We start from the raw sequence: 16,705 nt of genomic DNA on the forward strand, positions 1-16,705 counted from the left end.
CTGCAGTGTAGTGGAGCATCATGGGAAACGTAGTTCCAAAACATCTGGGGTGCCAAGGTTCTCCGTCACTGAACTAGATGGACTTTTTTTTTTTCAACCTGGCTAACTATGTAGCTCAATATCTGTTTTATCACTTTAAATCGCCATTTTTGGGGAAATCCTGAGCTTACCTCGATTGTGACAGCTTTATAGTTAGTTAATAACAACCAAGCATTAGCTCAGAGCGGTGTAATGTATAAATGTATATTGTAGTTCTAGGGACACGTTGTACAGAATATCTTTATAGGATGGGGGGGGGGGGGGGGACTTTAAAATGTAGAAATGAACTTTTCGATTTCTGGGAGAGAAGATATTCTGCGATACTCTCATCTCTCAGCTATCCTATAAGAAGAAAGGCACATTCCATCTTCACTATAATACTATAAGACACACGAGATGAATTGGTTGTAGAGACAAGCTCTGTTTGTTTAGTTCATTTTAAATAAAAATTTGTACTTTGGGTGTGTTCTAAATAATAACTTCACTTCCCTGGACCTCTCCAGTGTGGCTCGTGGGTTCCATCTAATATGGTGGGTGTTTGTGTCATCGACATGACTTGAGATAGTGACGCTTCTTCAGTGACCACGCATGCGTCGTATTGCCCCCTCAATCCCTGAACGTGTGCAGTAGTGTGTGTCAGGAGTAATGCGTAGTGCAGGGATCAGTAGTATGTAACGTACAGTGCTGAGGTTAGTAGTATGCAACACACAGTGTAGGTGTTAGTAGTATGTAATGTTCATTTCTGAAGTCGGTAGTTATGTATGCACAGTGCAGGGGTCGTTGGTATGTAACTCCAGATTTTAGGAGTATGTGATGCAAAGTGCAGTGGTTGGTAAGTGCAGTAGTAAAGTAATGCAGAATTCTGAGGTTGGTAGTTTGTAATACAGAGTGCAGAGGTCAGGAGTAAGTTTTGCAGCGTTTTCAGTCAGGCATAAGTATGTAAGACTGTAGGGGTCAGTAAGTAATGCAGTTTTATAAGTCAGTGGTATGTAGCGCAGGGGTCAATGGTATGCAGTGCAAAGTGCAGGGGTCAGGGGTATGTAGTGCAAGGGGTCAGTGGTAAGTCAGGCTTAAGTATGTAAGACTGTAGGGGTCAGTAGTAAGTAATACAGTTTTATAAGTCAGTGGTATGTAGTGCACAGGTGCAGGGGTTAGTGGTATGTAGTGCATGGTGCAGGGGTCAGTGGTATGTAGCGCAGGGGTCATTGGTATGTAGCCCACGGGTCAGGAGTAAGCACATAATGTAGAGGTCAGGAGTAAGTAGCACACAGTACAGGTGTCGGTAGTATGCAATACACAGTGCAGGGGTCAGGCGTTTATGTGATGCACAGTGCAGGGGTCAGGCGTTTGTGTGATGCACAGTGCAGGGGTCAGGCGTTTGTGTGATGCACAGTGCAGGGGTCAGGCGTTTGTGTGATGCACAGTGCAGGGGTCAGGCGTTTGTGTGATGCACAGTGCAGGGGTCTGGCTTGTGTGTGATGCACAGTGCAGGGGTCTGGCTTTTGTGTGATGCACAGTGCAGGGGTCTGGCTTTTGTGTGATGCACAGTGCAGGGGTCTGGCTTTTGTGTGATGCACAGTGCAGGGGTCTGGCTTTTGTGTGATGCACAGTGCAGGGGTCTGGCTTTTGTGTGATGCACAGTGCAGGGGTCTGGCTTTTGTGTGATGCACAGTGCAGGGGTCTGGCTTTTGTGTGATGCACAGTGCAGGGGTCTGGCTTTTGTGTGATGCACAGTGCAGGGGTCTGGCTTTTGTGTGATGCACAGTGCAGGGGTCTGGCGTTTGTGTGATGCACAGTGCAGGGGTCTGGCGTTTGTGTGATGCACAGTGCAGGGGTCTGGCTTTGTGTGATGCACAGTGCAGGGGTCTGGCTTTTGTGTGATGCACAGTGCAGGGGTCTGGCTTTTGTGTGATGCACAGTGCAGGGGTCTGGCTTTTGTGTGATGCACAGTGCAGGGGTCTGGCTTTTGTGTGATGCACAGTGCAGGGGTCTGGCTTTTGTGTGATGCACAGTGCAGGGGTCTGGCTTTTGTGTGATGCACAGTGCAGGGGTCTGGCTTTTGTGTGATGCACAGTGCAGGGGTCTGGCTTTTGTGTGATGCACAGTGCAGGGGTCTGGCTTTTGTGTGATACACAGTGCAGGGGTCTGGCTTTTGTGTGATGCACAGTGCAGGGGTCTGGCTTTTGTGTGATGCACAGTGCAGGGGTCTGGCTTTTGTGTGATGCACAGTGCAGGGGTCTGGCTTTTGTGTGATGCACAGTGCAGGGGTCTGGCTTTTGTGTGATGCACAGTGCAGGGGTCAGCCATTTGTGTGATGCACAGTGCAGGGGTCTGGCTTTTGTGTGATGCACAGTGCAGGGGTCAGCCATTTGTGTGATGCACAGTGCAGGGGTCTGGCTTTTGTGTGATGCACAGTGCAGGGGTCAGCCATTTGTGTGATGCACAGTGCAGGGGTCAGCCATTTGTGTGATGCACAGTGCAGGGGTCTGGCTTTTGTGTGATGCACAGTGCAGGGGTCTGGCTTTTGTGTGATGCACAGTGCAGGGGTCTGGCTTTTGTGTGATGCACAGTGCAGGGGTCAGCCATTTGTGTGATGCACAGTGCAGGGGTCAGGCGTGTGTGATGCAGAGTGCAAGAGTAGGTAATGCAGTGTGCAGAGGTCAGACTCGGGGGTAAGTAATGCAAAGCACAAATTCTCCTCTCCCTCTTTTACTCCTAAAACCTCAGATGCAGGGGACCTTCCAGGTCTCCCCTCGGCTGTGTGATATGGCACATCAGAGCAGAGGAGGAGACTACGACTTCCCATGGCTCTGCAATGCCTATAGCTGCCCCGATCTTAGGGCTGAAACATGTAAGGCTGGGTGCGGAGCTGGCACGGCGGGGTCACAATCTGCCCCTTACGTGGCAACGATTGACCGGTTGCCAACCCCTGTTTTAAAGGAAGGTATCCTTCTGTGAGGCAGATTTACAAATAGTTTGTTAGGATTCCAATTATGAGAAATGTAAAATCAAGTTTGATATATTTTGCTTTTGCAGTTTAATCCAACGTTTGCGAGAAGCAATTTTTTTTTTTTTTTAGCTTAGTCAAGCAAATCTTTTAATGTCTTTCAAATGGATGACTCAGCCCAATGCGAAAAGATGTGTGAGAAAAATGATTCCCGATGGTTTCTTACAAATGCAACTGTTGCGCAATGAAGTTTGATTGCTTAATAAGACAACTGTGGCTTATATTCTGTGACCGCTCTCAGCGTGATTTACACGGACAAAGGCAAATATTGACGACCGATGCAAAATAAGTAAGACACCAAATGATCCTGACCTCTGCACAAAAGTTAACTTTAAAAGTTTTTCTTGTCTGGGGCGCGCCGCCAGCGACCGCTTTCCGGTGGACACGATGTTCCTCGGGACCCGCCGATCGTTCACCAGGATTTAGAAGACTAACACCCGAGAGTCCTCAAAGAACTCGGTCAAGGTATAGACAGACCTCCATTCCTAATTTTTATGGACCACATACTGAGAGGAATGGTGTCAGCTGAATGGTGAAAAACCCACGTGGTACCAATATTAAAAAAAAATGTCAGAGATATATTCCAGGAAACTACAGACCAGTCTAACATCAATAGTGTGTAAACTATAGGAGGGGATGATGAGGGATTATATCCAAGAATTTGCTGATGAATACAGTATCGTTGTTAGTAACCAGCATGGGTTTACGAAGGGTCCTTCTTGCCAAACCAATCTGTTAACATTCTATGAGGAAGTGAGCTGATGGATAGAGGAAGGCCTGTGGATGTGGTGTATCTGGATTTTGCAAAAGCATTTAATACAGTCCCCCCACAAACGCTTAATCTACAAACTGAGATCTGTAGGTATGGACCATAGGTTTTGTTCATGGATAGAAAACTGGTTACAGGGGCACGTCCAAAGGGTGGTGATAAATAACGTCTTCTCAGACTGGTCTGGAGTGATACCTGGGGTACCCCAGGGCTCTGTCCTCGGACCAATGCTGTTTAATTTTTTTATAAATGATACAGAAGATGGGATGAATAGCTCAATCTCGGTGTAAGCTGACGACACAAAAATAAGTCGGACAACAACATCAAATCAGGATAAATAAACTTCACAAGAGGACCTAAATAAATTAACGAGTTGGGCAAACAACATGAGGTTTAATTTTGAGGTGCATTTTAGATTGCCCCAAGAACCTTGTAAATGGGATACTGTATTAAGCAAATCTTACTAGTTTCTGGGCCCCTGCTCTTCCACTACCAGTGCATAGCAATGTTGGATGGCACAAATGCACTACATGTCCTAGAAGCTTGCGAACATCTCTCACGATGATTGAGTTCAGGTATTTCCAGTGAAAGGTACTATTAATGCTGTGACATACAAAGAATTGTAGACCATTGTGCTTATCTAACCTTGTGGTAACAGTTTGAAGGTCCTTTTCTTTTCCAACTTGACTGTGCCCCTTGTGTACAAAGCCAGCTCCCTATAGAATTGTTGTGACCAGTTTGGTGTCCTTCATAGAGCCCTGTCCTCAACCCTACTGAAGAGCTTTGGAATGAATCGGAACACTGATGGTGAGCCAGGTCTTCTCATCCATCATCAGTACCTGACCTCACAAGTGGGCACAAAGTAACCTACAGACGCACTCCAAAATTTCCTGGAAAGCCTTTCCAGAAGAGTGGAGGATTTTATAGTAACAAAGGAAAGCAACCGTATGTTAAAGACCATGGTTTTGGTATAGGTGTAAGGTTGCGTAGTGTAAGGCTTTGCACACATGGCAGCAAATGGCCATGTTGTGTACATAGGCTGAATTCGCTTTGATTGGAGTGACCTTTGCAGTGTAACGCCACCACCAGTTGGCCTGTACAAATCAGTGGCAAGTGGTCGTACGCATATACTGTATATGTGAATATACTCGAATCTGAGAGGCTACATGTGTACAAGGCCTATACACCTCCCAAAACGCAAACAGATTGTGTTCTGGTAAATACTTTTTTAGACTTAACACTGATTTTTTTTTTTTTTTTTTACTTCTCCATATTTGTGCATATTTTATGTCCGTTTCGCATGCTGTGACTCGTTATCGGGCTCGCGGCAGGCTGTAATATCGGCCTAGTCTTTTCATTTCGGCAGGCCTGCACTGTATTGTGTCTTGGCAGCGGGAGGGAAGTGTTAAGGATGTTTTTCAATAAGTAACTAATTGAATTGCTGTGTGGGAATCAATAAACTTGGAAAATGCCAATGTACTCGCTTTATTGCTCGGATTGTGCTGTGTTTGCATTAAGACGTCTCCTGCCTTCGATAAACCTTGTGGAGTTTTTCTTCAAGCTGAAAGTTCAGCTTCTCGTCGGCAGTTTGCTCTTTTCTCCTTCTGTGCCTTCTGTTATTAAATCCTTCTTATTGGTAAATGTTTTTTCTCATTCAGTCACACTGGGTCTTCGGTGGCATTTTTTCTTGGGGTGTGTAATCGCTCTGCAGGGGGTAAATAGAATAACATCTAAAGGGATTAGCGGTGATGATAAAGCCTTATAGCCCACTAGGGATGAACAGAGCGATTTTCTCAAAATTATATCACAATTGACTGCCAGTTGACTGACTGCTTAGACCAAATGTTTTGACCTGATGAGCAAATTTTTGAGTGTGGGGTCAGGAGCCCCTTTATAGTTGGAGACATAATGTTCTATATTGAGGAAAAGTGGAACCCTAACACTAAGTTTAACATGGCTTTATCAACAAAAAAGTACCTGAATGTGGTCTTGGGTTGCTGCCTCTCTGATCACGGCAGATGGCGTGTCCATCAGATGACTTGTTCTTGGGTGTGGGGTTAGGAGCCACTCTTTAGCTGGGGACACGACATTCTATATTGAGGAAGAGTGGAACCCTAACTTGACTGTATCAAGAAGGGGATCTGGTTGTATTCCTAGGCTGCTGCCTCTTTGATCATGGTAGATCGTTCATCAGATAACCTGTTCCTGGGTGTGGGGTTAGGAGCCCCTCTTAAGTTGGGGACATGATGTTCTATATTGAGGAATAATGAAACCCTAATGCTAATCCTAACCCTAACATGGCTTTATCAAGAAAGGGACTTGGTTGCAGTTCTATGCTGCTGCCTCTTTGATCGTGGTGGATGGGATGCTCCTTAGATGATCTGTTCTTGGATGTGGGCTTAGGAGCCCCCTCTTTAACTGGGGACATGATGTTCTATATTGAAGAAGAGTGGAACCCCAACACTTAATCCTAACCCGAGTTTATCAATGAAGAGACCTGGTTGTGGTCCTAGGCTGCTGCCTTTTTGATTGTGGTAGATGGATCATTCATCAGATGACCTGTTCTTGGGCGTCAAAATATATTGAAGAGTGGATCCCCAACACTAAAGCCACTTACACACGAGCGGAAAGTCAGACAGAAAAAGTCTGACAGAAGCTTTTTATCGTATATTCCGATCATGTGTATGCCTCATCGGACTTTTTTTTTTTTGAAAATTCTGACGGACCTAGAAATGGAACATGTTCTAAATATTTCAGACGGAACCAATACCTAGTGTGAAAACCGCTCGTCTGTAGGCTGTTCCGACGGACCAAAAACAACACATGCTCTTAAGCAAGTACGAGACAGAAGCTATTGGCTTCTGGCTATTGAACTTCCGTCTTCTAGTCCCGTCGTACGTGTTGTATGTCACCGCATTCTGGATGGTCAGAATTTGGTGTGACCGTGTGTATGCAAGACAGCTTGAGCGGAATCCCGTTGGAACTCCGTCATAAAAACCTTCAGAGTTTATTCCGACGGCAAACCCGGTCGTGTGTACAGGGCATAAGTCTAACCCTAACATGGCTGTGGTCCTAGGCTGCTGAGTTTCTAATCAAGGTGGATGGACTGTTTATCAGATCTGTTCTTGGGTGTGGGGTTTAGATGCCCCTCTTTAGTTGGGGAGATATTATATATTGAGGAACAGTGGGACCCCAACAGTAAGCCTAACCCTAACATGATTTTATAATAAAATGGGACATTGTTGTGGTCCCAGGCTGCTGACTTTCTGATAAAGGTGGATGGAACATTCATCAGATGATCTGTTCCTGGGTGTGGGGTTAGGAGTACCTGGTGCAAATGGTCACCTAGCTTAATTATTCATTTACTATCCTTATTGGTGAAGAACATCAAGTACAACGATGATTTTTCAGGGAAATGTGCCCCCCTCAGGATTAACAGGGAGGCCTTTCCCCTGAAAAACATTGACTGCCCTTGACATTCTTGACAAATAAGCTCCCCCCTTCCATTGCCATATTTGGAACTTTTTTTGGGGGTACCTGGTTTCAAGAGGTACCCGCTCTTACCTTTTGGCCTTCCCCCACAGTCTTCTGGGATACATCCCAGAAGACTACGGGACCATTCACAAGGCGCAGCGTGATTCGCACATGCGCAGTAGGAAACATGTCGTGTGGCCGCAATGCTTCACTTCCTGTTTCCCTTACTAGAGATTGAAGAATCGGCTCTGATGAGGACATATCAGGATCCTTGGACAGGTAAGTGTCTATATATTAAAAATCAGTACCTACAGTATTTTTCTGAAGGAGCCTGGACAGGTCGTCTGATGAACGGTCCATCCATCGAGATCAGAGGCAGCAGCCTAAGACCACAACCAGGTCCCTTTCTTGATAAAGTCATGTTAGTGTTAAGATTAGTGTTCCACTTTTCCTCAATATATAATGTCATGTCCTCAACTAAAGAGGGGCTTCTAACCCCACACCCAAGAACAGATCATCTGATGAGTGATCCATCCACCACGATCAGAGGCAGCAGCCTAGAACTTCAACCAGGTCCCTTTCTTGAAGAAGCCATGTTAGGGTTAGGCTTAGTGTTAGGGTTCCACTCTTGATTAATATATAACCTCGTGTCCCCAACTAAAGAGGGACCATTTTTTCATACAAGACTCAGTCCAGGATAGTTTAAAGCTGCTTCTGTAACCCCCAGGAGCCATATAAATACTACTGCACCTTTTGAAAGTGTACGTAAACCACAAAAATTAACATTTTATATGCAATGTTTTGGTCTCCTAAAGTAGAAATCCTTCCTAACACCAACTGTTCTTCAAAATGATCCCCCCCCCCGCTACCTATCCTGCCTACCCTATGTAAAAATGTTTTTTTGTCCCATCCGGCCTTGTGATCTGCAGCTCCATCTTGCCTGTGCCAGTGAGTGGTGACTGCAGGGGAGAGAAGGGAACGCTGATATGGGTGACGTCACCACTCCTGGAATTCCCAGCCATTGTTGAGCTCTCCCTAACACAGGGGAGCCAGAACGTCGGGATCGCGTGACAAGACTGGAACAGACTGAAAAAGGTAAGTATACAGATCTTTATTACATAGGGTAAGTGGGAAGGGGACATTATCAAAAATAGCTATTGTTAGGCAGGATTTAAGGCACCGTTCACATACTGCATAGTGGGAAGGAACGTTCCCGCTCGTGATTTTGTGTGTGCGATTTTTACACGAGTCGCGCATAGGGTAGCCCATTCATTTAAATGGTCTGCCCTATGCATTTTTGTCACGCAAGAAGTTAATGCGCCTTTTTTTGGGTACTGAGGTTCGCACGGCTTTTAAATGCTCATTTTTCCGCGATTGCCACAACAATTGCAGCACAATCGCACCACATTTGGAGTGCCATTAACAACAATGGCCGCCAGATGTGCTTCGCGGCTTCGGTTTGCTCTTCAGAGAGCATTCTACAGGTGGTTAGGAGGTGCTGTAGCACCTTCTTGCTGCCTGCTTTTAATCCCTTGATCCCCGCACCAGCACACAGCAAGCATTGCATGCGGTTACAGGGAGCTTGCAGAGCGGGCCCTATTCACTTGAACAGGCCACGCTTGGTGGGTGCCACACTGGACAAAAACAATGGTGTGTCATTTCTGCCGCAACTGAGAAGCAAAGCAATGCGGCCGCTGCCTCTGCAGCTAAAGGGGGAGCGGTTGGGGGTGGTAAAATCAAGGTTCAACTGCGGGGTTTACTGCCCCTCAAGCACTATTGAGAACAAGCCCTAACTTCTACTTTTACTGGACAGATGGACTAGTTAAAGTGGCAAAATTAAATGATCTCCTGGCAGGAACACCAGGTTATAGAACTGTTACAAGGGAACTCGAAACAACGCAAACTGCCATATAAATATTATTGACAGACTGCATCGTCTATGTCATTTTTTATTTAGTTTATGGGTTCTATTTAAAATCTTTTGGCAGTTCTAGGAATCATAGCAATTTAAGAATGGAATAGGGAAGTACTTCTTAATAAACTCAGACTCTGCAGTTTTATGAGTTGTATCAATTTTTAACAAATCCAGAGTTTTCCTTTAGGGCAGAATTCTCCTCTGCAGATTTTAGTGTGTTGCATTCCTAAAAAGATCCCCGTTACTGCATATTTGGTGCCGTTTCCAGCAGGCGCACAAACATGATTGGTAGAGCGTGTCAACTGTCTGCAACAATGTATCAAAAAAAAAAAGAATGAAGAAATGGGCCCTAAATCTGACCTCCGACCTTCCCTCCAGACTTGCACAGTTGTAGCGGCTCCTTTCCTGGACTGAAATGGCTTCCTCTGATTTCACCGCACACTGTGAGACACCGTGTGCAGCAAATCAGACAGAGCCCGCCTCATTTTCTGGCTGGAGAAAGTTCAGCATAATCTAGCCCAAGGGTCTCCAAACTTTTTAGTATGAGGACCGCATTGTATATTTTATATACTTTCGTGGGCCAAAAAAATCCCCATCAGAGTCCCTCCTTGCATGGGGGTTCCGCGTCGGCGTCCCTCCTTGCACGGGGGTCCCGCGTCGGCGTCCCTCCTTGCACGGGGGTCCCGCGTCGGCGTCCCTCCTTGCACGGGGGTCCCGCGTCGGCGTCCCTCCTTGCACGGGGGTCCCGCGTCGGCGTCCCTCCTTGCACGGGGGTCCCGCGTCGGCATCCCATTGTGAGGGCTGGGCTCAGCCCTTCCTTCTCTGAGCTGGCTGCTCAGCTGTCGGCTAATTGCCAGCTCCCATCTCTTTCCAAAGTTACTCAGCTGTTGATGATATCCTGCTCGTCAGTCCTGCCTACTTAAGCCGTCCAGTCCAGAGGAGCTCTGCCTTCGTCTCGGTCAGCACGGCAGAAACTATCTCCTGCGGTCCTGTTCAAGACTTGCTTTGCTGACATTCCTTCTGGCTCCAGATCCTGCTTGCTGTTCCACTACATTGATCCCTGACTTCTGGCTTGGCTGACTATCCGTTCTGGTTACTGATCTTTTGGCTATGTTTTGACTACGTTTGTTCTTTTTACTTTTAGACTATTAAACAAGTGTGATTTAACTGTACTTCTGTCTTGGCCTGATTTCATGGTTTCTAAAACCCTCCTTGCATCTGGGTCCCACGTCGGCATCCGTCCTTCCATTAGGGTCCCCGGTCTGCGTCCCTCCTTGCACCAGGATCCCCCGTCTGCGTTCGTCCTTGCAATCGGGGTCCCCCATCTGCGTCCGTCCTTGCAATCAGGGTCCCCCGTCTGTGTCCGTCCTTGCAATCGGGATGACCCGCCTGCGTCCCTCCTTGCATCAGGGTCCCCCACCTGCATCCCTCCTTGCATCAGGGTCCCCCGCCTGCATCCCTCCTTGCATTGGGGTCCCCCGCCTGCGTCCTTTCTTGCATCAGGGTCCCCTCCTGCGTCCCTCCTTGCATCGGGCTTCCTCCTTGCATCGGGTTCCATATGTAGGCTGCCTCTGCAGACCTTAATCCTCAATCTGTGCACATTGAGGATACGCCACTCATCCTAGCTGGGACCAGATAAAATCTTGGAATTGGACGAATGTGGCCCATGGGCCATAGTTTGAAGAGCTCTGATCTAGCCCTTTATTCCCCATCCTGACTGTCCCTGGCCCACCCCTTTTCATTTAGTGGATTTCAGGATCAGCTTACACCCACTCCTCAAGGTATTTTGATATTTGCATAACTTCTCTCCAAGTGCTCGCCACCTGCTTGCATCAGGTCTGAGAGCTCCTGAGAGGAGTACTGAGGATGGGATGTTCTCAGGAAGCGATGTACAATATCCTATTGGTCCCTCCCACCAGCCATGATCTAATGCATTTCACAGAGAAGCACAGAGACCCAATTATCCAATCATTGGATCTAAAATAATGTATGTTATGAAAAACGCTTTTATTTTAAAAATGTTATCGATGGGGAGAGGACCAAGGATGATGTAATTTTACCAGGTTATGCGGCAGCTTTAAGATTACTATCCTATATTTGTTAAAAGTGGAGCTCTGGGGAGGAAGCGTCTTTTTCTGCGAGTTGTGTTTCGGGGAATTATTGGCCTCTGTTCTGTTTCCTCCGGTACATGAAGACGGAAGATTAGAAACGTCAGAACAAGACGGGGATTGTCAGAGTAAAGGTTAGGGAAATGTTGTTTTTGCTGCAGCCGGCAGACACCGCAGTACATTGAGCGTCTCCTCACTCCTCCAATTCTTCTGCACAATAAAACAACTTCCGTTACCGTTAATGTCACCGTGTCTGGGGGCCGGATTGGTGCGTCCGCACTTATTTTGGGTCCATTTCACAGAATGGAACAAACCCCCTGTATTGTAGACGCAGTGCAGTGCCGATGACATTTGTGTCTCTTATCTGCAGCCGATCTGCGGCAGCTGAATGACACCCAGAAAGGGCAACTCCATTAAGCGGTCCCAAGGTCTGCACTGTTTTCATAAACCGCTCATAATTGGGTTCAACCAGTTTGTGCATTTTTTTGCACAGATGTGTTAAAATGCCCATTTTAGGCCTGAAGTTTTAAATCCCCCCCAAATAGGATTTACACTATATTACCAAAAGTATTGGGACGCCTGCCTTTACACACACATAAGCTGTATTAGCATCCCAGTCTTAGTCTGTAGGGTTCAATATTGAGTTGGCCCACCCTTTGCAGCTATAACAGCTTCAACTCCTCTGGGAAGGCCGTCCACAAGGTTTAGGAGTGTGTCTATGGGAATGTTTGACCATTCTTCCAGAAGCACATTTGTGGGGTCAGGCAGAGATGTTGGCTGAGAAGGCCTGGCTCACAGTCTCCGCTTTAATTCATACCAAAGGTGTTCTAATGGGTTAAGGTCAGGACAGTCAGGTTTCTCCACCCCAAACTCGCTCATCCATGTCTTTATGGACCTTGCTTTGTGCACTGGTGCGCAGTCATGTTGGAACAGGAAAGGGCCATCCCCAAACTGTTCCCACAAAGTTGGGAGCATGAAATTGTCCAAAATGTCTTGGTATACTGACACCTTAAGAGTTCCCTTCACTGGAACTAAGGGGCCAAGCCCAAACCCTTAAAAGGAACCCCACCCCATAATCCCCCCTCCACCAAACTTTACACTTGCCACAATGCAGTCAGGCAAGTACCGTTCCCCTGGCAACAGTCAAACCCAGATACGTCCCATCGGATTGCTGGACAGAAAAGCGCGATTCATCACTCTAGAGAACACGTCTCCACTGCTCCAGAGTCCAGTGGCGGCGTGCTTTACACCACTGTATCCAACACTTTGCATTGCACTTGGTGATATAAGGCTTGGATGCAGCTGCTCTGCCATGGAAGACCATTCCATGAAGCTCTCTATGCACTGTTGTTGTGCTAATCTGAAGGCCACACCAAGTTTGGAGGTCTGTAGCTATTGACTCTGCAAACAGATGGCCACTTCTGCGCACTGTGCACATCAGCATGGGCTGACCCCGCTCTATCATTTTATGTTGCCTTCCACTTTGTGTTGAGTTGCTGTTGTTCCCAGTTGCTTCCACTTTGTTATAATACCACGAACAGTTGACCGTGGAATATTTAGTAGCAAAGAAATTTCATGGATGGATTTATTGCACAGGTGACAACCTATCATGGTATCACGCTTGAGTTCACTGAGCTTGAGGGCGACACCTGAATCCAATGATTTGGAGGGGTGTCCCAATACTTTTGGCAATGTAGTTTATTTTCTGAAAGCGGAGACCCTGGAGAATAAAATGGAGGCAGCTACAAGTTTTTACATTACATATTAGTGCAAAGTTTTAATAAACCCATATTTTCAGTAAAAACTACACCAAAGTTAATTTTAGGGCACATAAACGCAATATATTTTCAATTTTTTTGGGCAAAATAGGAAAGATTAGGTTGCATCGAGATAATAGACACCAAACATGTGCTGAGATATTTCCGCTGTGATGAGTGATGTAGAAATCTCAGGAGGCAGTTTGCAGGATCACACATGCTCGGGGTCTGGGTACATCATTCTGGTACAGGCGGATTTGTGTTTAAAATTGTATTTTCTTTTTTTGCAATTATATTCTATTCACTCGGTCTCTATGGGATTTGTTTTCTGTATTGTGCAAAAAAAAAAAAGCCTGGTTGATCCTGCAGTTCACTATCCCTCCCTCCTTCTTTGTGTCCTCACGCAGCCTAAGATTTAGACCAGCCGTTGCCACATCTACTGAGCATGCTCCAGTTTCAGTTCCCTTCTAAGCTGTTCATTTCCTCCATTTTCTTATCTGTACAGCCCATAGTCATATTTGGGCATATACAATCCTGATAAATGACTGCCCACTCTTTCCTCCTCCCATGTCCTCGTAATGCTAAGTCGGCAGTTACAGCGTACCGGTTCGTAGACTCCAGCTCTTTCCCTCCGGAGCCGAATCTTCTCACTGCAGCGAGTCCCCAGTGGTGAGAAGATTTGATTTGGGAGCTAGTTGCCCCACCCTTTAACCCTCCCAGTCTCTTAACCCCCCCCCCCTCCACCGCCGCTTGCACGTCGCTCCCGGTCTTACCTGACCGATCAATGAAACCCAGGAGCGATCCAACGCTGGCGGTAGCTGGGTATGGAGAAGAGTGAGGCCAAGATGGCCGCCACTTGTCTCTATTTCTCTTGGAGGCCTGGAGCGATGTCATCACGTCCCTTCTGGTTCCCGGGCCATAGTAAATACATTTTTTTTTTTTTTGCTTTTAAAGGTAACAGAGATTTTGGGGTGTTTTTTGATCCCAGATCTCTCAATTAAGAGGACCTGTCATCCCTATTTCTATTATAAGGGATGTCTACATTCCTTGTAATAGGATCAAAAGTAATCAAAAAAATAAAATAAATGAGAAAAAAAAAAAATTGAAAGCGCCCCATCCCTCTGTGCCCGTGCCCGGAAGCAAACGCATATGTAAGCCGTCCACGCATATGTAAACGATATTCGCACCACACACGTGAGGTACCGCTTCAAACGTTAGAGCGAGAGCAATGATTCTAGTGCTAGACCATCTCTGTAACTGTAAACATTTGTAAAGTGTCACCTATAGAGATTTTAAAGTACTGTAGTTTGTCGCCATTCCATGAGCGTGCGCAATTTTTTTTACTCGGTGTAACATCATCTTTCACAAAAGATAATAGGCCGTGTAAAAATAAAAAGTACATTAAAAAAAATAAATTGGGGAAAAAAAAAAAAAAAGCACCTCATCCCTCTGTGCTCGCACGCAAAACTGAACCCATATGTAAGTCGTGCAAGCAATATGTAAATGGTTTTCAAACCACACATGTGAGATCTCGCTGTGAACATTCAAGCGAGAGCAATAATTCTAGCACTAGACCTCCTCTGTAGCCCTAAGGCCCCTTTCACACGATCGGACCGCTCAGGTCCTCCTGTCAGTCTTGACGGCGGACCTGAACGGGCGCTCCATGTTAGCCTATGGAGCGTCGGATGTCAGCGGAGACATGTCCGCTGATATCCGACCCGGTCCGATCCGCTAAAAGCAGACGGATGGCTCTACGTCCAGGTCCATCGCTGGCGGATCGGATCGGGTGAGATCTGATGAAAACGGACATGCTGTCCGTTCTCATCCGATCCCTCCATAGGCGGCAGCGGCGCCTGACAAGCCCCTCCCCGCTCAGTGAGCAGAGAGGGACCTGTCATCCGCCGGCTCAGCGGAGATCAATGGACTGATCTCTCGCTGAGCCGGCGGACCGAGGCGGGCTCCGTGGAAACGGAGTCCGCCTCGTGTGAATGAGGGCTAAATGGGTAACCTGTAAAAAGTGTCGCCCATGGAGATTTTGTTGCTATTCCAGTAGTTTGTCACCATTCCACGAGTGTGTGCAATTTTAAAGCATGACATGTTGGGTATCTATTTACTCGGCGTAACATCATATTTTATATTTTGCAAAAAAAATCATTACTATGGTGTGTTGTTGTGTTTTTTTTTTTTTTTATTAAAATTCCTTTAAAGTGTAATTTTTCAAAAAAAAATTGCTAATCCGTTCATAAGCAGCGCTTATGTTGAATAATCTGATGTAACTTTGTTTTTCTCTGGCAGACCATCTTATTGGCTGGGTAACGAGACGCTGAGGGTCCCGGCCGCCCTCTTCGCCCTGAACAGGAAGCGTGTCTGCGATAGACTGCGCAACAACCGCAATGTTCCAAAAGAGGCCGTTGTGCTCCTGCAGGGAGGAGAGGAGACCAACCGATACTGCACCGACACCGGCGTCCTCTTCCGTCAGGTTCGTCCACCGCTGTTCATTCTATGATATCATTTTGTTGGCCTGTGATATATAATAATAAATATAAAAAATCTCCCATGTGGACTTATTCTTTGGGGGGGGGGGGAGAATAGATTCATACTGGCCGCTAATGAAAAGCTTTTGCCTCTTAGGAGTCGTTCTTTCACTGGGCGTTTGGAGTGACAGAATCGGGCTGTTATGGCGCCATTGATGTTGACACGGGAAAATCAATCCTTTTCGTGCCCAAACTGCCGGAGAGTTACGCCGTGTGGATGGGGAAGTGAGTATTAATAAGCTCCTCTATTTTTCTGTCTGTTATGTCTGTCTGGTTTATAGCTGGTGAATTGCTGGAGTGGAACACACAGCCCCGCGGTGCCATTGGAGAGAGCGCCGTCCGGCTTTATAGGTAATCAGAGGAGTTTATAACCCCTGACTGCTTGTGAGATGGCAGAGCTGGCGCCAACACCCTACCGCCCTCCTTGTAATACTTTCACTGCCATATCTTTATAGAATATTCTCGCTGCTTTCCCTGGAGCTGAAATGCGTAGAACATGGTTGCCCAGCATAGCCAGCCTCTGATTGGTTAGAAAGGTTGTTTTTTTTTTTTTTTTTTTTTTTTTTTTTTCCACTACAGGTTATAAAAACAGAATAACCAAATTTTATTTAATTTTTTTTTTTTCTGAGCCCCTTCCTGCCCAGCCCTGGCATCTGTCCCTTTTAACAGGCACTGTACGCCCTGGGCGTGTGTGGGCATGAACCTTGAGGCTGGCGTGAATCACTGTACTGCTCTTCCTGTGCATTATACAAAAAAAACGCATCTCCGGCATCCCTTTAGTCATGCATTATGCCTGACTACTGGGTTTTACCACGTTTAGCTGTGCAATCTGCTGATCAGCTGCTTGATTTCACTGTAGCAAAGCTTAATCGGGCAACTGATCAGCCGATTGCATAGCTAAAGTCACACCCAGTGGCTAGCAGGCATACACACCCAAAGGCATGTGTGGGTGTGATCTTTAGGGTTGGTGTCAGTGGCTGTACTGCTTTTCCAGAGAATTATATGAAAGAACAAATCCCTGGCGTGCTTTTAGATGTGCATCCTTGCTGGCCACTGGGTGCTGCAGACTCAAGCTGTGCAATCTACTGTTCAGTTATTTGAT

The 16,705-nt window shown here is 46.5% G+C and overlaps 1 protein-coding gene across 1 annotated transcript in view; it reads left to right on the forward strand.

Annotated features, from left to right (window-relative positions):
• The window catches only part of PEPD (peptidase D), a 249,397-nt gene that overhangs the window by 1,227 nt on the left and 231,465 nt on the right, over positions 1–16,705 (forward strand). Inside the window, exons 2-3 of the mRNA XM_073605776.1 lie at positions 15,365–15,548; positions 15,701–15,828. Coding sequence (XP_073461877.1) covers positions 15,365–15,548; positions 15,701–15,828 — 312 coding nt within the window. The remainder of the gene's footprint in view (positions 1–15,364; positions 15,549–15,700; positions 15,829–16,705) is intronic.

Source organism: Aquarana catesbeiana, linkage group LG11 (assembly GCF_042186555.1).
Source record: "Aquarana catesbeiana isolate 2022-GZ linkage group LG11, ASM4218655v1, whole genome shotgun sequence".
Lineage (NCBI taxonomy): Eukaryota > Metazoa > Chordata > Amphibia > Anura > Ranidae > Aquarana > Aquarana catesbeiana.